The 21,069-nt window shown below is 37.3% G+C and overlaps 1 protein-coding gene across 1 annotated transcript in view; it reads right to left on the minus strand.

Annotated features, from left to right (window-relative positions):
• Window positions 1–4,333: 4,333 nt before the first annotated feature.
• Window positions 4,334–21,069, minus strand: part of WWC3 (WWC family member 3) — a gene marked incomplete at its 5' end in the record, with an annotated part of 102,560 nt that continues 85,824 nt past the window's right edge. The window contains 10 exons of the mRNA XM_082004731.1: window positions 4,334–4,666; window positions 6,788–6,915; window positions 7,445–7,672; window positions 8,701–8,793; window positions 10,252–10,416; window positions 11,600–11,759; window positions 12,489–12,640; window positions 13,317–13,484; window positions 17,527–17,719; window positions 20,303–20,389. Coding sequence (XP_081860857.1) covers window positions 4,600–4,666; window positions 6,788–6,915; window positions 7,445–7,672; window positions 8,701–8,793; window positions 10,252–10,416; window positions 11,600–11,759; window positions 12,489–12,640; window positions 13,317–13,484; window positions 17,527–17,719; window positions 20,303–20,389 — 1,441 coding nt within the window. The 3' untranslated portion in view covers window positions 4,334–4,599. The remainder of the gene's footprint in view (window positions 4,667–6,787; window positions 6,916–7,444; window positions 7,673–8,700; window positions 8,794–10,251; window positions 10,417–11,599; window positions 11,760–12,488; window positions 12,641–13,316; window positions 13,485–17,526; window positions 17,720–20,302; window positions 20,390–21,069) is intronic.

Raw genomic sequence — 21,069 nt, forward strand, 5'->3', positions numbered from 1 at the left:
AGCAAGCCAGTTGATACAGGGTGTACAAAACCTTTTTTCAGAATGGCTACACAACTCCTCCAGATCTTGCCTATCAGCTGAAGAAAGTTCCTGTACTCCCCACTTCCGACACGGACTCCCCATACAGAAGCCACATATTTTGGATTTTATTATGAAACTGGAACACTTAGCTTGCTTCACCTGAAGTTCCAACACCTTTCTGGAGCGAGAAGCATGCCTTTAGAGAAGAGATTTGATGATGCCCTTCATACACAGCACTGCAGATCACAGTTCTCTACCATAGACCAGTAACAGCCCCAGGCCTACTACAACCATGTCAATGAAGCGTGGAAAAGTGATAGAAGTCCTAACTTCCTGCCAGTGCCTGCTCCTTGTGCCCACTGAAATCACTATTAATAGGCCAATTGGAATCTGTGGAGGAAGTTAAACACTGAGCACTTAATTTATTTTCTTGATAATGTACCTGCAATTTTCATTAATAAGTTTATGAGAGGGAAATATGGAAAACAGCAAGCACCATTTAGTAGCCAGACACCAACATCTATACCTGGGAATTTCTGTACCGCAAGACACACCCTGCAACACAAACACAATGTCCTAGACACAGAACAGTAATTTTGTGCACTACCCAAATAAGCGCAAGGGTCTCAATCTCCCATTTTTTCCTGGACAGATTTTCTTAAATTCACATTTCCTCATCTATTACCACAGCTGAACTCATTGAGTCTCCTGCTGAACACGTATTTTCAGTTGGATGGTCTAACTGCAAATAAACTCAAGAGACAGAATAGCTAATGCTCTGTAGACGATGTGATTCTATAACCTAGGTGCGTATGTTCAAATTTAGATTATTAGAAATCATAAGAAACCAGAAACAGCTCCTAAGAAGCTTTTATCTCCAAGAATACTGAGATTTTTTGAACTGCAAGCAAATCACTTAATTGACATTTACAGATTCCAAAACCAAATCAACTTTACCCTTTGGTATTTTCTTCCGATGATACTTAGTCAATTGAGTGGCCTCAGGAAAATGAAAATACTCTTCACATGATGTCTTGGAAAAGATCATTCTTGCCTTTGCTAGCCTGTAGTTTCTCAAGTCTCTCTGTAAATACATTTTTCTTCCTCTCAAACATATATGACTCTATAGTTAAAAAGGAGACTGGATTCAAAACAAGCTGTAAAGTGCCCTCTTCCTTAAAAATTCAAACTTCAGTTTTACATCCACTGAAAACAAAAATTATAGTTCATCTAATTACATTAAAAAGATTTTTTTACTCTTTTTTATACAGCACTTACCTTTAATGCAAAGTGCTTACAAGAACTGCAGCAAGAAATACACGTTAAGACTTCATTCTTATAACAGAAAACCCGTACTAACATACCCATTATAGCTTTTGTTGTTGATCCTGACGGTAGTGTGACAGAGACGGCTGGTATTCCAAATGACTATTTCTAGCAGACCATTTAAAAATAACCTAAACTCTGTCATACCCTCAATGCCTTGCAAACACAGGACAGAGATGGGAGTCATATGTCAGTGCTACGATTCTGCCTGTGCTCCTGCAGCTTAGCACTGACGAATGAAACTGAGAAATGGGCTTTCTGCAATTATGGAGGTTTAACGTTTCCTTTGCGAAAGCAGCACTAAAGTTCAGCCCCAAAAAGTTAACTTGCATTCTTTTGAGGGGCTTCCACTTTGGAATTAGTCATAAGTAAGATAGAACAGAACTAATAATGTCAGCTTACTTCCAATACAAATCCACACAGCACAAACCTCTGTTAGAAAAAAAGGCAGTTCAATGTGTTGTAAGTGGAGCTACCCATGAACTCCGGGAATATTCGACTATGAGCCTCCAATACAGCTGTCAGCTTATCATGAGCGATAAGCACGTGGGAGAACATACCTGCCATTCCTTACACTCTGCATCTCTTTCAGGTCTTCAACGTAACCCCTCTAGGATCTCTTGATTTCACAGATTTCCTCTCTTTCTTTTATTTGAAAATTCATTATATTTACCTAAATGACAGTGTTATGCAAAATACAAAATTTCTTTATGAAAGCATCATGAATGTGGTAAATATGTCTTTGACATACAACAAAACTCTTCTTCTGTTTATGGCAAATTATTTTATTTTGTAGAAGAAATACTTTCAAATAATACAAAAATGACACAATCATACAGAACTGTGACAAAAACAAGAGAGATGAATACTGAATACGATAACTCATTACCACATCAATACAGAACTCATTACAGCAGTCAGAATCACAGACCCAGAAGATACACTCACGACATCTCATAGCTGTCACTATTTAAAAACACCAGCTGAACTCCCTGACAGAGAGGCCACCAGACACTGCCCCTTCGTTACACAGTCACAGAACACTTTAGGGTGGAAGGGAGGTCCCTACCCCAAACCCTGCTCAAAGCAGGCCTAATGCCACCCAGAGATGCTCCAGGCTATGTCCAGTCAAGTCCTCAACCCCTCCATGGACAGAGACCTTCAGCTCTCTGGGCAACCTATTCCAAGTGTCTGACCACCCTCATGGGAAAACGGTGTTGTCTGTTCTTAGTATACAGCAAGTACCTCTGGTGTCACTGCATGGCAAGTTTTGATAAACACTACTATGTGAGGGCCTCCGTTGAAAATGAGACATGAAATTCTGACTAACTGGTCTTTTCAAGTAATAAGCACTGAAATGCTTGCTGTCCCTAGACTTTTACCCAAACACTAAAAATTTCTTACATGATTTGGTTTTTGTCTGCATGGTTTCTGAGTATGTCTAGTTGCACCCAAGGAACCCAATATAGACCCACCAAAGCTTACTGGCAAAGACAGACCTCAGGATGGTTAGCATGACAAATGCTAAATATACTTTAATTTCACAAATATTGCAACACGTTCGAATCACTTGATGCCTGCAGTGATTACAGGAAATACTAGGAAACAGGAAATACTACCTTAAGTGTCTGCATTAATCACACTCACTGATTAATGATTTAGGTTTACAGTCTTCTTCCCCATTACTTTTTGCCTCAGCTTGGACAAGTAAAAGCAATTCAGTTTCGCTTTCAGATTTTCCTGATCTTTGACAAGGTAACAGAGTATAAGCTCTTGAAACTCACAAAAGAACACTTACCTACAAAATACTTGAAAATATTCTGATTGGTTCTGATAAGTCCATTCAGATTTTGGCTGTTGTGGTATTGATTTCCTGACACACAAAAATCTGGAACCAATCTGACCTTTACTTTAATGAAGAGACAGCATGATCCTCCTTCTAGGAGATTCCAGCAATCTGCAAAGTCAGTCTTGTGTTGGGCACCTCTCTTCGTAGGTAATGTATAATTAGAAAAGTATGAGAAACTCTATTAATAGTAGCTTAGTAAAGAAGTATTTTTACATACTTGCAGGATTCAAGGACACAAAACTGGCATTCTCGGGAATTTAGGGTGACAGTCTTTCATTAGAACAAACAGTCACAAGTAAAATTATTTCTTACTGGATTTTAGCTGGTCCAACTAGCAATCAAGTGAGCTGTACCTCCAGAATTATACATCTTCCTCCTGGAAAGTGTCACTGTTCAACAGAACTCGCATGCCATAACCTCAAAGCACATCCTTTAGGATGAACATGTGTTTAAGCACCCTCACTTAAATGCAGCTGCTTTCCAAAATCAGCACACATGTACTTTCCTGAATCGGATCAGAATCTTTAAAACTGTAGGAATTACTATATTCCTTTAGCAGTTTTTCCACACAGCTAGCTCACAATGCTCTTTTAACTCCCTTTTCATTAAACAGCAAAACAAAGACCTGTCACCCTTTTCCTTCCTCCGTTTAAGTTGAGAATCTAGTTAAGAATATAAAGATACTTTAGACACAACTGAAATGAAAACAATCTATTAGTGCACAGTAAGAACATGCAAATGAATTCTGCAATGTTTAACATCCCTTCCTATCAGTGTTAAACACATTGCAGGTGATAATATTTTGCTATAACACAGACATTGCTAGAGGATACAATGTACATAATGAGCTACAGATAATAAAGCTGAAAAAAGTGACAATTTTAGAACATAGTATTTTCATTTCAGGTATCAGAAACAAAACCAGCTCAATGGTTCCATTCTACTGTATGACAAATACTGAAGAACAAAATTTCAGTCTTAAAATACATCTTTAAGTAGGTATTTTCCTTCAAGGAAAAAAGGCACTATAAATAAATTACACTACAGTGAATTTGCCTGAACTCACTTTGTTTCTGTCTTCCAGCCTTTAAGTCAAATAAAACAGCATAAAAACTGTACACGCTCTTAACAGGATAGTCGATCTTTTATAAAATAAGTTGTCTTCAGAGATGTCAGGTTCACAACAAGGAAAAACCAAGCCTTGTTGCAGTCGCTATTATAAAATATATATGTATATATATTTATATATATGTTTTTGTTTACTTTTACTTTTTTTACTTTTTTTCATTTTTTACAAAACGTGTATATTAGCTTTTGCACAATTTTTTTTAAAGAAACTTGGCTAATCTAGTAACTTCATTAAAATAAAAGCGATAAATACTTCATGTTTACAATGCAACATGTCATACATCATCAGCTGGCAGAGGAGGTATGTTAATCCTTGGTCTTGTGAAAAAAGCTATCTTCTCTCTGTGATCAAAACAAGACAAAAAGGAAGTCAATCAAATACATGCTTGCTTTTTTTGTCTTCCCCCAAGAAGATGGTTTCTTTACCCTGGTTAGCGGTTAGCATTTGTTACTTACATACTGAACTGATGGTTTATTTGAGTACAAGAAACTTAAAAAAACTATTAAACCTCACTATAAACTTTTGGCAACATTTTGTTCAATTGAATATTGAGAGCAGCCCTGCCGAAAAGGACTTGGGCGTATTGGTGGATGAAAAGCTGGACGTGAGCTGGCAATGCGCTTGCAGCCCGGGAGGTCAGCTGTGTCCCTGGGCTTCATCCAAAGCAGTGTGGCCAGCAGGTCGAGGGAGGGGATTCTGCCTCTCTACTCCGCTCTGCTGAGACCCCACCTGGAGTCCTGCGTCCAACTCTGGAGCCCTCAGCACAGGAAAGACATGGACCTGTTGGGAGTGGTCCAGAGGAGGGCCACCAAAATGATCAGAGGGATGGAACAGCTCTCCTGTGAGGACAGGCTGAGAGAGTTGGGGTTTTCAGGCTGGAGAAGAGAAGGCTCCAGGGAGACATTCTTGCAGCCTTCCAGTATTTAAAGGGGGCCTATAGGAAAGATGGGGACAGACTTTTTAGCAGGGCCTGTAGCGATAGGACAAGGGGTAATGGTTTTAAACTAAACCAGCAGATTTAGACTAAACAAAAAGGCAGATTTAGACTAGATAGAAGGAAGAAATTTTGACAGTGAGGGTGGTGAAACACTGGCACAGGTTGCCCAGAGAGGTGGTAGATGCTCCATCCCTGGAAACATTAAAGGTCAGGTTGGGTGGGGCTCTGAGCAACCTGATCCAGCTGCAGATGTCCCTGCTCACTGCAGGGGATTTGGACTAGATGACATTTAAAAATCCCTTCCAACCAAAACTATTCTATAAACACAATTACTATTTTTTAAAGTTTAGGTGGAAGCTTTATACAACTCATTGATCATCAGTCATAGTTGACTGTAAGAAGGTTTCACAGGACAAGCCCTGCGTAAGCCCCTTCTGCAACGCAAAGTTCACCCTTGTACATTTTGCAATAATGGCTACAAAAAAAGGAAAAAAAAAGACTGCATTCAGAGTCATCTTTTTGCTACTCTATTGAGCAAATAGTACATGCTGTCAAGTAAGTGTTGTAAGAAATGGATGTGTGCATAAAAAGGGCAAGAATTTAAACCAGGAAAACAGCTTTTACTTAATTTTCTACATTTTATTAAATTCCCCATTTCCTTTTATATCTCAGTAGACAAAACATAAAAACCCTTGTCTCATTACCAGAAACACAGGATGTAAAAACAACCCTAAAATTTCTATTCCTCTCACTTCCTCCCCACCTTTGTGAGAAAGGCCTTGCCAATACAATTCAAGCAAAAAAAACCACATTAAAGAACAGACAGCTTTTCTATTTCACTTAGGTATTCCCTGGAAAAAAGTTCTAAAAATAAATCTAAACACTGGATGAAATAGCATAGTGTAACATTACGGCTGAGCTGTCCTCCACGTCTATGCTGCGCTAACATTTTCTTACTCTTACTGTTACTCTTCCAATAAAAATTGAATGCTGAATAAAGTCTTCCTGTGAAATGCACATTTTTTTAATTGATGCCACTTTCTGACAGTTTATTTTGTGTACAAAAAAAGTAACGCTAAGAGAGGATACATAACATATAAACACAGAAGAAATAAGGAAAGAAGTTGAAAGAAAAGGTTTCTTGAGAGAAAGCAGGAATATTATTCAGCAATTTTTAGGGAGAGAATGTTACTAGTAATGTGTATGTATTACATTAAAGAAACTATGTCCAGAGTCTTGCACTGAAGAACTGACAATTTGTTGGAACTTAATAGTGATTAGGCCAAGTTGAAAGAATAACCTGTTATGTTTGCACTTGAAGACTTTTTTAAAATTTCATGTGTTTTTGAATTGTAATACTGCAATTCACCTTAGCTTTGGCTCTTTGCACTACAAATAATTCAAAGGAAACTTGTGTGTCCAAATCAATATACAGTTGAAAATTACTGGCTATATAGAAGACACACAGAATTTAACCTCTCTAATGAACTGTTGCTATGCTATTTCAGTACATATTACCACTTACCTAAAAGTCTGCACTTGAATAGGCTCCTTCTGATTTTGCCCACGCAACTGGTATATTTCTTTTGATGCCTTCTTTAGCATCTTTTCAGCTGCTTGCTCTTGGTGATGTTCAAATTTGGTCTGTCTGGTCTGAAAGCAAGAATATAATCTTTAAAAAGGTCATGTGAATAAATAAAACACAAGAATACCCAGGTTAAAATAATGGGTTTCTTTTTCCACTCACTCACTCACACAAGTACACTGTCTGAAATAGCTGATCATCTAAGAACTATAAATTCAAAAGATTGACACTGGTGTTTCATTTCTTAATGCTCTTCAGATAGATATGTATTAAATTAATGAAATTTACTGCACACAGATCCGTCAAACAAGACCTTACAATAAATTCAGGCTCACTCTTCATCTCTGATAATCAAATGACAATTTTGTTTGTTATGCAGTTTTTGCCACTGTTTGCCTGTAACTTTCTCCAAGAACAGGGGGTGGGGGATAATCACATACTTAGGGAACATTCCAAATACTTGTAAAAAATGAAATATCAAATGAGCAAAATTTACTTCAAAGATCAGAAGGTCTCTTCAGACGTCTTGCCACAATGAAGAAATTTTGAAACCAGAAGTTTCTGAACATGTCAAGTGCTCATCTCAGGTTACCATACCTGCCTTTCTGCTTCCTTCAACAAATTTCGGAATCGCTCATCCCGAAGGACCCAGTGGGGTAGATCTGTCTGCCCTCTGAGTTGGGCATCTTCCAGACGCTGTCTCAACTCTCTTAAAACACATATCTCCTCATTCAGCTGTCTCTGTCTAGTTCTGGATGCCTGGAGATCCAGCTCCAGGTCTAAGGATGTCCTTGCCATAAGCTCAGCCAAAGATGATCTGCAGGACTGCTGAGTTATTAGGATTCAAATAAAATGCACAATATATTACTCTCAACATGGCATACTGGTCTATTTTTAGCTATATAGAGCATATATTTTCTGTACTTACTTCACAAAGTTTTTCTTGACACAAAGTTTTGGAGAGATTATTTGTATACACAGTGAAGGGCTAACTAGCTGCAGGGGTTTTCTGCACCATACAGGAACTTTTTCAATTAATGTTTTCTACTACCTCATTTTACAGTCTCCTTTTGGCTTATAAATATTTAACTAACTTAAGTTTATGGAATGAACTTTCATGTTATGATGATAATAAACGGGATGCAATATGAAAAACTCATAACTGAGTCATGACGTCAGAGAATACTGTACTGAACAAGATACCCCTTAAAGGGCTTTATTCAATACTGGTTTTAAGATAGATTCTGAATCAAAATGGGAGGCATGGCGGTCTCCGTGCCAGCAAGAAATTAACTTCTGCTGACAAAGCTAAACTGTAGGCAATTCTTATACAAGGCATTAACATCTTACCAACCCTTATTCTACCCACTTGTTCTGCAGCATGTGGGGTGGCACGAAAGGAGAGCTTAACCTATTCATTCCCGAATACTTGGGCCTCAAATACTATGGCTTGCTAGGCTGCATGGGAGGGGAGCTGGATGTTTTACTGTCACATTCACACACACTTCTCTGGGCTTGCACCCTGCATCATAAACTAGATTTTAAAGATTTACAAAGTTTACATCTAAATCAATGCATATTCAGTCCCCGTTAAAACTGATTTTTGACTGCTACACTGTTTTTTTCCTCCTCAGTAATTGTTCACAACTATATTTCACTTCCCTATGTGTACCTTTCAGCTTAAAAAACCCAAACCAAACCCAAAACACACACCCCTCCCCAAGTACATTACAGAAGCCTTATGCATTTCCTAAAAACATCAGAATGTACCTGTAGACATCTAAAGCTTAGGTATAAAAGTACCAGTGTTCTAACAACTTAATCAAAAGTAAAAAACAGTTTCCTAGGTATACCTGCTTATACCGTAGAGTACGCCTCTCCAACGTATTCCGGACAAAAGGGGACTTCCTTGGCAGCGTTGAACTGTCACTATCACTGCGATACAGCTGTTCAGAAAAGATATTGAAAATACAGGTTACTTACAAGTTTATTCACATTAAGAAATCTGGATTATTCTTTATCTTTTGCTTTTGAGATTTATTTTTGAAACTGCACTGAAACGGCCTTAAGCAACTCATTTTTTTTTTTTAGCTTCAGCTACTTATAAAAAATTAAGAAATCTGGATTATTCTTTATCTTTTGCTTTTGAGATTTATTTTTGAAACTGCACTGAAACGGCCTTAAGCAACTCATTTTTTTTTTTTAGCTTCAGCTACTTATAAAAAATTACATATATTAGTGCTCATACTCTATAGTTACAGTAACTCAAGAAAAATTCAAAACATCAAAGTTTTACAGATAAGTTTCATCAAGCATTATACTAAATATCCAAGACAATGTTACCGAAAAAAGGGGGAGGGGGGACTTAAAGGCAATAATATTTCTTCCTAAAGCATTTACTGTCACAGGCACAAACAATACAGTCTCCCACTTTTTTCCCCTTCTCTGATTTGAAGTACATGCAGATTAAGTGAGGGTGTTTAACAACCTTTTCCTTTTTGCACTATTTTTATTCTGGTGTGTGAGGGTGTTTTACTCACATTCCCTATATCATAAACAGATACAGAATCTAGAAATAAAACTGAAGAATTTGAAGGGGTGCATAGATGCACTGTGTGCAATGTAAAAATAAGAGAGCAAAAACCAGAAGATGCTTGGTTTAGGAAATAGCAGAAAAGTTAAAAACCATTATTGCACTTTCAAACTCAAGCTCTCAAAAGCTTATGAAAGAGTACAATTAAAGGTATGTGCATTCCAGCAATACTGCAAAATCAACACCTATGTATTGATCTGCAATACCGTGAGCCAACTGCTTATAAAACTTTTGACGCTGAACATAGCAACCAGCTAACGTGAGCTTGAAAACTGTTGTGCTGATCCTCACTTACTTGCACCAGTGCACCAGGAATCCTAGGGCCCACTGGAACGGGCATCCCACGACTGACATTCATGACAGCAACCAGAGTCCTAAGTTTATTTATGCAATAACCCTAAGATTATGCATTCAGTCCCCTTTCCCAAGCTTTCAGGTACCTGAAAGTTAACAGGGCTTTTAAGCTAACTGTTTATACGCATCATTAGACACCATTGTACCTCTGTAAAATCAATCACCCTAGCCTAACATCTAAGGTTGCCAGGGAAAAAAGCTTAGTATCTAATTTATCATAAATTCTTAAATTGTAAATGAAATGAATTCAGATTTAAACTCTTAAAAACACAAAGAACCGGGAGACCTCTTCCCCACCGCAATGTTTACATTCAATGAAAGATTATTCATTAGTATTAAAAAGTAGTATATGTTTCTTATAAATGTAATAAAGTCTTAAGAAGAAATTATCAAAAATGTGTAAAATACTTGTGTGGAGGCCCCTCCCCACCCATTTCTTTTTAAAAGCCTTACTCACTCTGCAAACATATTGACTTCGTGCTCCAGGCGAGAAGGTCTGGGAACGAACAATAGTGCTGCTGCGAACAAAAGCAGAACCCCGTGGCCTGCGGCTAGTTCTCTCTTTTGGAAGAATAGCAACTTCTTCAGGAAACAGATCCTCAGTGTTAGTTTCCTTATCCACCTAAAATTTCAATGAAGGAAAATTTTTTATTTTTTCCTTATTTTCTCTCTCTCACCAAACACAATCAGACATTTCAACAATATCAAAAGTAAACAATACGCCCTGCTAGCTAGGTTCAAGTTTTAATGAGAACAGAGGATGAATCACCTCATTTTTTAGAAAGTTTGAAAACTAGGTCATTTGAAGTTGTAAGATTACCTTTCAGAAGTCTTTGCTGGAACAGTAACAATTGTGAGATGCAGTTATAACATGAATCATAGCTGCAGAGCACAAAGACTGCATTCAGCATTGGCAAGTGGGTATTAACCAAGCTACCACCTGATCTCCAGCCTCAACAGAAGAAAACTTTCAATAAGCAAGGTGACTCTGAAGCAAGCAAGCACCTTAAAACTGGAGGAAGTCAAACGAAGAGAAGAAACTCAACAAAAGGAACTGAAAGACTGTTAAAACAATGCTACAAGAATACTAAAATATCTGGAAATACAGAAAACATATGCTACTCTAGCAAAGCTTCCAAACTTTAAGATAACTCACTCCTCAGTAGGAGGTATGATCTTCCCTAAAGGCAACACAAATGGCTTATTTTCCTCTGCTTCAGTGGAAGTGTGCTGATTTCAGCTTTTTCAGAATTATTTTCAATGTCTCCTATCTCGAATACGAAAGATTTTAAATGCATCAGTTTCAGCACAATTGTTCTGAAAATTTCAGCTATATTTATTGTAACACTGAAACAGCAACGCAAGTCTTAAAACATTAAGCTTCTTCACAATTCCTTCGAAAAAATCTTCTAAGAGCACTGGAATCTGATCACAATCTTTTCTCTTACAATTTCAGGTCAACAAAGACATCGATATGAGTGCATATTTACTGATTAGATAAAGGCCACAGTAAAAATAGCTTGCCTTTTGATGTAACAAAACCCCTAATTCTCTCCAGAAATAACTAGCAAGCAAACAAAAAACCCCAGTCCTAAATCCTTTTTAACAGCTCAAAAGGCCCACAACTCAAAAGGCCCACCGCTGTCATGAAGGCAGTGCTCACACAGGGTCGTTAATGGCATTTCTGATTCTTTTGTCTCCTGATCAATTTGGACTCGGACTCAAACTCAAGGAGCAGCAGTAACGCGCTCCGTGTGTGCCAGGCAGCGTGGCAGTTGCCGTACTGCAGTGTCTTCTCTCATTACCTTCAGTGGCGGAGGCTGCATTTTTCCAGAACTGTACTGGCCTGCTGGAGTTGCAAACACGTGTCCTGCTAACGAATCCCCGCAAAATGGCTCTGGATAAGGCGGACTAGTCTGGGTGCAATTACTGCATCCACTGTCAACAGATTCTGCTTGCCAACTCCTGAAGTCAGAACATCAGAAGAATTTTGCAGGTATTAAAAAAATGCAATTATGTGTCATGTTTATGCATTTCATTATCCAGGTCAGTTTGTCATTTTAGGCTATTATTTCTCCAATATAAATACAGAATTTTCAAAGGGAGAACATATCCTGCTTGCACTTCTGCGCATGAACAGACAAGCAAATACATTTCATTAAAAAAATTTTAAAAATAACCTTCCCTAATTTTCTTAAAGCGTATGTTTTGGTCTTTATAACAATACTAAGAAAACAATAACAAAAAGAAAAACACAACTGATGTAACAAACTATAAGTATTATTAATGATGAAACAGCATTATAATAAACCCTGAAACAGTAAGAGCTGTGCTACATGTTCACTCCATAATCACTGCAATGCATATCTATCTTTGACATTTTCCCATGTGACCACAAAATATTTTTTTTTTAGTACAGTCCTGTTGCAAACCCATTACAGTTGCCTCCCTAACAAAGTTACTGTTCGATATAATGTTTTCCCACTCCTCAAATTCCAAGTCCTCTAAACTCAGTCAGTTATTCAAATGATGTTTTGTCTTTTTTGCTCATCAACAGAATTTTACACTTGTAACACTAACAGGGAGAAGATCTCAGAATAAAGACCTGCTGTTTCTCCTGCCGTATTTCAGACTATACCCATAGTGTAAATATCACTCGGTTGTTTGATGAGGTATTCAAACTACTATTTTTACCTTTCTGATCTGGCTTCTGCTTGATCTTCCTTTCTTTCCATCTCCAGGATTTCCTCCTCTGTGTACTCCAGTTTCACCCTCTCTTCTGCCAACTCTCTCTCAACTGCTTCCAGCTGGGCGGTGGTCCTAGCTAACAGGGCTGTCACTGCATCCTGAAAGGTAAACCGGACTTCAAATAAAACCATTTGAACAAGTGATTATATTTAATGTGTATTATTCAAAGAAAACAAAAAAACCCCACATAGCCATTGTATGTTCCTTAAAAAACAACAACAAAAAAACCCAACAATGAAGTCCCCAAACACCCAAACCCAAAATATCTGTCCTGAATCTCAATGATCAAAAAGTACGTGGTGTTCCATGAAAGCAACTTCTCACACAAACCAGGCAGACTTTATCTCACTGTGGAGCATCATCAAGCAAGTTAGGTCAGAAGAGACCTCTGGAGGTGCCCTGGTCCTATGTCCTGCCCAAAGCAGGGACAGTTTCATAGCCACATCAGGTTGTTCAGGGCCCAGTTAAGGCCTGAAAAATCTCCAACAATGGAAATCGCACAACCTTTCTTGACAACCTCCTGAAGTGCAGTGGCAGAAACTTTTAATGACTTTTAGTTAGTTGGACTGGAAGTGTGCATACAAACATGCTATTTCAAGCAGCTGTCCCAGACATGATCTAGCTTTTAATTATTATTTTAAAATCTTGCCACAAGAGCTAAATTAAGGTATCACCTACTGTGCACGTTGAAAACAAACTGCACCTGAGATAAGATCACAAAAACACACCCAGCAGGTCAAATAAAGTAAACAAATCACTTTTTCAGAGCCATACAGTTTTAACTGTAGTTCCATTTCCAGAACACTGGGGAATACTTTCTTCACACTGGTTTTTGTTCTTTGCTCTCTGAGGGTCTGAACCAGTGAAGATCTGAACAGCATACCAGTGAAGCTGCATCTCACCAGAACTCTCTGCATCAGTCAGGTTTATCTGAGCAATGCCCTGTAAACAACAAGAAGCATTGACCACAATAAGATAAACATACACTGCAGGATAGACACTTCCTCATTTAAAAAGCATTTTACTTATAATGTAAAAAACCCACTTTATCAAATACTAATAGCGTCTCCTAAAAAAGAGGCAGTTTTGTTCTGTTGTGTTATGATGTCTAAGACACTGAATTTCTTGCCTCTTGCTTACTACCAGAAAGGATCAGAGTAGATACTCAATTTTTTTAAGTTGAAAAACAAAAATTCTATGACTGGTGTAGATATGACTGTTACAGCTGGCAGCTCTTACTATTAATTAAAAAAACCCTCTCAATTACATACCTAATTTCTACAATTGCTTAATTAAAATTACTTTAACAATACTACTTTCATCTGTTTTCTTTTGAGAGAACTATATTCTGAGACACCCTTCCGTTCTCTGGTATGCAGAGGCATCTTTCAAAGGGGGCGGGGGAAAAAAGTGTCGTGTAAAACAATTTATTTTTTCCTGCCTATTTATATCGTAAGTTAGTCAAATGGGCCATAAAGCCATTCTTACACTTTCCAAGCCATCCTTACATCTCACAGATTCAGATGCAAACAGGTTTAATGGAGGATTCCCACTAAAAGTATTCCCAACTTTAAAGTAGCCCTACTCCATCAGACAGTACTCATGTAAGAAACTTCTGGGTGGTGTTGACCTAAATGAAAAAGAACTGTGAGCAAATCCATGCTTGGTTTTTTGTTTGTTTGTTGTTTTTTTGTTTAATCAGTTCACTAGCTGGACCTAGTGATTATTTTATATTAGCTAGCCTTTATTTACTGCTTTTGTCTTTACGTGGCTCTCTCTACAACACATTCATTTCCATGCTAATGGACCACATGCTAAGAATGTTTTCATTTATATCACTGGAAAAATCATGTAAAAATTGTTTTCATCTCTAACAAAACAGATAGCTGGATGCAATGATTCCAATTGTAAAGGCAGTAGGAAATGTATACAGAAACTGCATTCAACTTTAAGCATGTAAAGAAACAGTTAAATAGAAAATAATATTTAAAAAAATAATTTTATTGCTTTTCCAAGATTAATGTTCTTTGGGGCTCTGTTTAAACAGGTGTATAAAGGACGATGGAGAAAAGTTTTTGAGACTAACAAAAGCATGTCATATCAGGATACAACATGTTACTGAGAAAGTAATTTTATGTCAGTATATTGGATGCTACAGAGATGCTTCTTCTTTTACATATAAACTAGAGATGTCTTCTACTTATCTACTTGTTCTGACACAGTGTAAGAAAGAAACGTATCAAATACTCACACTATTGCATCAGAGCTGGAAAATGTTTAAGACATGCTGGGTTTGGTTTTAGGTTGGAAAAAACATGCTGACTCTTAAGATGCTGAACTGCCCTACACACTGCATTTATTAAGCGGCTAAGAAAGCATGCCAAAGCAGCTGTTACTACAAAGTGAATGACTAATTGGATAGAAAACCACTACCAAACACAATTCATAATTATCAGTACTGAAAGGACTAATTAGTATTTCACCTCTACCTCAAGATTTTAGCTTGCTCAAAAGGATGAAGAAACTAAGGTGGGTCTGCTAGCGGTCTGTCACGCGCCTGCTCCGATGCACTTGTTAACAACTTGGATGGCAGAATAGTAAAAGCATTGATGAATCTCTCAGTGATGTCAAACAGAGGGATTGTAAAATACATGAGAAAAGGATTAGAATTTAAAATTATGTTAAAAGATAGCATGGATGTTCTGAAATAAAAACACAAAATGCAAAAAGACAAATGTTACACTCAAGAAGAAGAATTCAAATAAATTAAGACATGGGGAATAATTGGTTGGTCAGGGCTGTAAAAGATCAGAAACTGGGAGTGAAACAGCAACGCCATGGGATTGCTTTTCTTGCAATCACATTTCTTTGATGTTTTAACATGAGCTGTATATGCTAATCATGGAAAATAACAACTCCCTTATCTCAACATTGACGAGGCCACCAGGGAAGAAATAAACCAACTTAAAGCAGCACGGTATTAGAAAGCTGTAGGAAAACAGAAAAAGATCTTTCACCAAGGCACAGCATATAAGTAAAAGGTTGAGGGAATGGAAAGACCATCCCACAAGTTTAGCAGGTTTACTTCTCTATGTAAGTGAAGTTTAGAACTATTTGCCAGAATATTTTTTTTTCATTCCCTGTTACGTACAAATATTTGTATAACTTAGGATAAACTCCAGCCTGGCTTCTGCATTTAGGAAAGCATTAAACTGGCGTAATCTAATTAAAAGAAAGCAGTCATCAAAAACTGCAGAAACATATGGATGATTAAATAGATGGAAAAGAAATGTAATCTCTGTGGGAGATATTTTGAAAGACAATTATAGAGGCCATCACAGCAGTTCCAAAGAAAGGTAGCAAATGATTTCTCAATTTGAAAAAATGCTTATTTTCAATTTACAGCAAAAGAAGGCAACGATCATAACGTTTAACTACATACTTCAATGCACCTACCTTAAGAAAATGTGGCAGTTTCTCTCTTTTTGAGTATCAGCGTTAACTTACCCTAAAGTATGTTACCAACTACCATAGACAAAGATATTTCTGACAAAACTACACTAAGATTATGAAAGAGAAAAAATTCCTACCAACATAACCTGAAGACCTATCATTTTTTTGCTAATTCAGTAATAGCAGTTAAAATGAAAGTGCCCTAAACTTAGATGCACTTGTGTCAATATAAAGATGCTTTACACTGAAAAAACTCTTCAGCTTCCCAGAGGAACAGGCTATACCAGTATAAAACATTTTACACCAATGTATCCAGCCCATTCTTTTGATGTTTTCTCTTTCATTAGGTTGCAGTGCAAAAATGTCAAAATTTCGTACTGCAGAAAAGACCTTGGGTCCACTCCTGTCAACATTAAGACCACTGTTTATGTAAGATGCTACCTAGTTTTAAAGGTGGACTAACAAACATGCATTCTTTACCAGATTTGCTCAAACACCTCTTATCCATACCAGCATGACAGTGAGATGCCTGTACCTCTTAACTACTTCAACAGGCTTAAAAAAAACTTTCACTAACACATTCAAACCCCTCACTGAAATGCCAGCCCATTGACTTCAAAATAGCCAGGACATCAGCCCCAAGGCAGATTTATTTCAGCATATTTACATTTGACAATAGCTAAACGAAGCTAACATTTAACACATCTAAAGTTAAATAGGTTACATGTGTTAACTGTGTTAAACAATTGCTACATTTATTTGAATGCCTCTATATCACATATCTCAACCAGTTTAAAGTAAAAGGTTGGTGTAACAGAAACCTGCCTGGACCACTATTATTCTGCAATAAAGTTAAGACCGATGTAATCATAGTCGTCTTTGCCCACTGTTATATAGCAACAGGGGGTTTGTATTTGTTATCTTTTTAGGAAGCTATCTTCATGATATCAATTCATCACACACACATTACAGCACCATGCAGAAACTGAAGTCTTGAGCACAGTGTAAATGTCAGATCAAGTCTTTGGGGAAAAGTTTAATTTTTTACACAATGCTTTCCCTCTTGCACCAAAATGTAGCAATGGCAGATTCTTCAACTTTCCCCAAAGCAGACATTTAAGAAATGCATTAAATAAGAATGTAACTCCTTATCTACTAAATCCCATAGCAATGAAAATAAACCTTATCTCAATTTTCAACATGCCTCTGCAATGTAACAGTAAATAACAGTACAGATAATATTACTTTCAACACTGCTTAAAATGGTCCAATTCTCAACCTCTGCTAATTTTGTTAAATATTTCCAAGACTTTATGTACTAAAATGTACATTTTTCAACTTTTTAAAAATCCCACCTTATTAACAGAACCGTACTTACCTACATGAACAAATGGGACACATTAACATATAACTATCAGCACTTCCTATGGAAAAATATAGTCTTCACTTTCTCTTTTAAATCTTAAAAATTATTCCTCAATTAACTTTAGTTTCCCATATCACAGGGCTTTTAAGAAAAAGGACCACTTACCAATAGTTCTTCCTGTTGATGATGGTCAACTGAACAGATATACAGCTGCAGTGATTTTAATTTCAAAACACTTGAATGCACGGGGATTCGGAAAACTTCGTTAAATATTAATGGAGTTTGGAATTCCAAAGCTCTAGAGCAGTAAGTGGTTGGTGTGCCTGACTCAAGTGGTGGCAAATAAATTCTCACATGACTGGGAACAGCAAAATAGACAAATAGCACAATTCAGACAAAGAAAGCTATTTTGTGTTTCTCAAAATCAAGCTATGCAAAAACATCAGTGCAACTTCCACATTAAGAATCTGCTCTGGTATCTCCTCATTGAAGGAATTTACTTTGTACTCATAACACAGGAGAACTGCAAAGTTGATTTGGAAACACTATCTTTTTCTAACTAAAACTAATTTTTTTTTTTTTACCTTGGTGCTTAAGCAGAGGCACCAAGTGGCACTTGAGATGACCTGAGGTATCCAAGGCATCTACATGGGGCTAGCAAATATGACATGGGATCTATGGGAGAGCTACAGCCTTCCTGAGCAGCAGCAGCTGGAGGCCAGGTGCTATGCTATGATATTTCAAATGGAAACACATGCCTATGTTTAAGCGATTTAATTGCCCCATAAGGGTCACTGATCCATTTCTTCCTTCCACCCACTAAGCATACCTTCCTCCCCCCTGCCCCACTGGAAACCCAGCACAAAGAGATGGCAGAAGAAACCTATAATCATTGCATCCATCTGCCAGCTTAAAAACAAAAATACAAATTTAAATATCTGGTACCACTTCATTTGCGACTCCAAGCCAAAAATCAAAATCCACAACCATTTTAATCTGACAGAAGACAGCAAATCTACTTAGAGAAGTGTTTCTGTATTCTCCTTGTCCTGACTGCTTGTCCAGCCCTTGCAAAATCCTATTTTTTGCCATATCTTCCCTTGTGCCAACAAACTACTTCATGCAACTGTGTTGTGAACCAGACTAGAAATCTTATCTGGGTTAAAAAGCTAACCTATCCCAAAAAAACAAGCAAACAAAAAGCTCGAGGATTAAAAAAAAAAAAACAACCCAACTCAGAGGCTCACTCAAGTTGACTACATGGCTGCATGAACTCTTATGCCACCACCAGAGAGGGGCTGACACTGACAGGCAAATAAGTGGTTAGAGGACAACTAGAAGAGCTCACTATGGTGGAAGTGCAGTGCTGGAATGTGCAGCATCAGTTAGCTACACAGCTTTACCTGCTGTAAAAAGGGAGTGATCCAACCCCTCTACTTACTGGCTACTGCAGGTAACCTCCTCCCCGCTGCCCCCAGCAACTAATTCAATAACATACAGTTGCACAGAGGAGTTCATTAAACTGGCTAAAAGCTTTTGCTGCTTTTGGTAAGATAAACTTCTCTTTTGACCAGTCAAACCAATTGATTTTACAGCCATGCTATTTCTTGATTCCAGCCCAAGTAGTTAACCGAGGAGGACAGGGAACAGAACTGCCTTTTTGAGAGTCGCTTAGCTGCCCGATTACCTTGATGACAAAGTCAAACAAACCCTCTGGAGTCTTTTTTTCTTAGTGATTCTACTTTACTTTCTTCAGATTATGCTTATTTCTTTTTCCTCATCACAAGGCAATGTGGTTGAGTACTACTCAATACTTGCATTTTTTCCCTATCGCGTGCCCTTGCACTCAGATTGAAAACAAAGCAAAAGACCTACAGTGATGTACTGACCTATATGAAGAATTTCCACTAGAGGTTTGCAGGGTTAGCAAGATCAAGCGTTCTCAACAAAGATCAACTCATTCAGTGATAGGCATGTCAATTTAACAACTCCCACAGAATGACGTATTTTACAATACAACACTGTTACCACACTTCCATTTTCCACAGTTTTCAAAAAACCTCTCCCAGAGATAAACATCAACAATTTTCACACACCAGATTTCTTTAAAATATGTTAAGATACATGTCACTAGATAAGACTGTGTTTTATGGCAATATTGCCATTATTTAAGAAACATTTATTAGAATAAACTAACCAATGTTCTATATAATGCAATATGGAATTTGAAAAAGTAGCACAGGCCAACAAAGGTTAAAATATTCTATTGTTTGTACTGATTCCCAGCTTTATGCGTGTTAAAATTATCTTTGGAAAGTGTTTCACAGATATTCAAGGAAAGCTGTAACAGCCACAAAAGTCTGCAGGTGTCCTGGTTTTTTGTTGTTGTTTGTGTGTTGGTTTGTTGTTTTTTTGTTGTTGTTATTTGGTTTTGTGGTTTGCTTTGTTTTGGGTTTTTTTTAAGATAAAGGGCAAGGTATCTTACTGATTAATATAGACGTGACCATAGGAATTTGAGAAAATGACACTAAGCTTATTCCGGGATACATCACAGATAAGCTGTAGAGAAGTTGTATAGGAAACAGTATTTCTGGAATACTGCAAATACGGTAGACAGCTTTTTGGCCAGAAGGCATGGGGTGAGGGAAGCATGACTTTGATGTTTTTGAACAAACTTTTCTGTGCATAACAAACATGTAAAAACATGGGTCATTAGAGACTATGCTTGCTACCCAACCATTATGACAGATGTCCCTTCTACAGAGGTTCTGTAGAAGGGACACTTTGTCTCCATAAAATTAACCCTTTCCTCCTGTAAGCTAAGACATACCATCTTCTCCAGAAATGGCTTAATTTTGCATTAAAGCAAACAAATTTATGGTATTTAGGATTGTGGCATAAAACAAGAAATGATCCCACTTTGGTTGAAATTTAAGCTTACATTTTGCAGTTTTCTTTAACAACTAGACTAGTAAAGTTCTTCAGCTGTAGTACATGGACTAACAGACATTCACTTCCACTGTCATGCCTGGAAAATAAATTTCCTGTGTTAGTCACCAAGCATCAATATTTTGCTTAAGAGATACAGAAGAAAGACTAAAAAGATTTAAAGAATGTAAAAGCAAATTTTGCCATTAAACAAATCTCTTACACAAATCAGTTTGAATCAAAAGCAATTACAGATATCACATTCTGATCACAGAACATTATTAATAATACTAGCTACAGTAACAAAGGTATTAGAACTAAGAGAATTAAACATTAATCAATGTGAAAAAGAATAATATTCCCTATTGTGACTCTTGACAGCGAACAGGTTTTATAAAATACATTCTTCGGTTTAAACAGTTACACCATATGCATATGCTTATGTGTGCACACATGTGTAACAGCATATCAGTTACATTAGAAAAATCAGTCTGTGTTATTTTCATGGGTTAACGAAAATAAACAAAAAATTCTACTCTTTCACATCAGCATGAATTTTGAAATGGATCTAACGAACCTCGTTGAGATTTGAGAACTCCCAGGCTTGGGAATTAGTTTTCCAAGGGGTAAAGATGATTCTGGAAGGCTCTCTAACATACAACGTCCTGCCTCGCACTGTTCTAACGTGCCCTTCCCCAAGCTACTCCCACTACTAACAATAGCATACCCTAGACACAGGATTTAAAAGCTGTATTTGGGAACTGTATTTGTGTCTCTTCA

Source organism: Phaethon aethereus, assembly GCF_964289735.1.
Source record: "Phaethon aethereus genome assembly, chromosome: 1".
NCBI classification, from domain to species: domain Eukaryota; kingdom Metazoa; phylum Chordata; class Aves; order Phaethontiformes; family Phaethontidae; genus Phaethon; species Phaethon aethereus.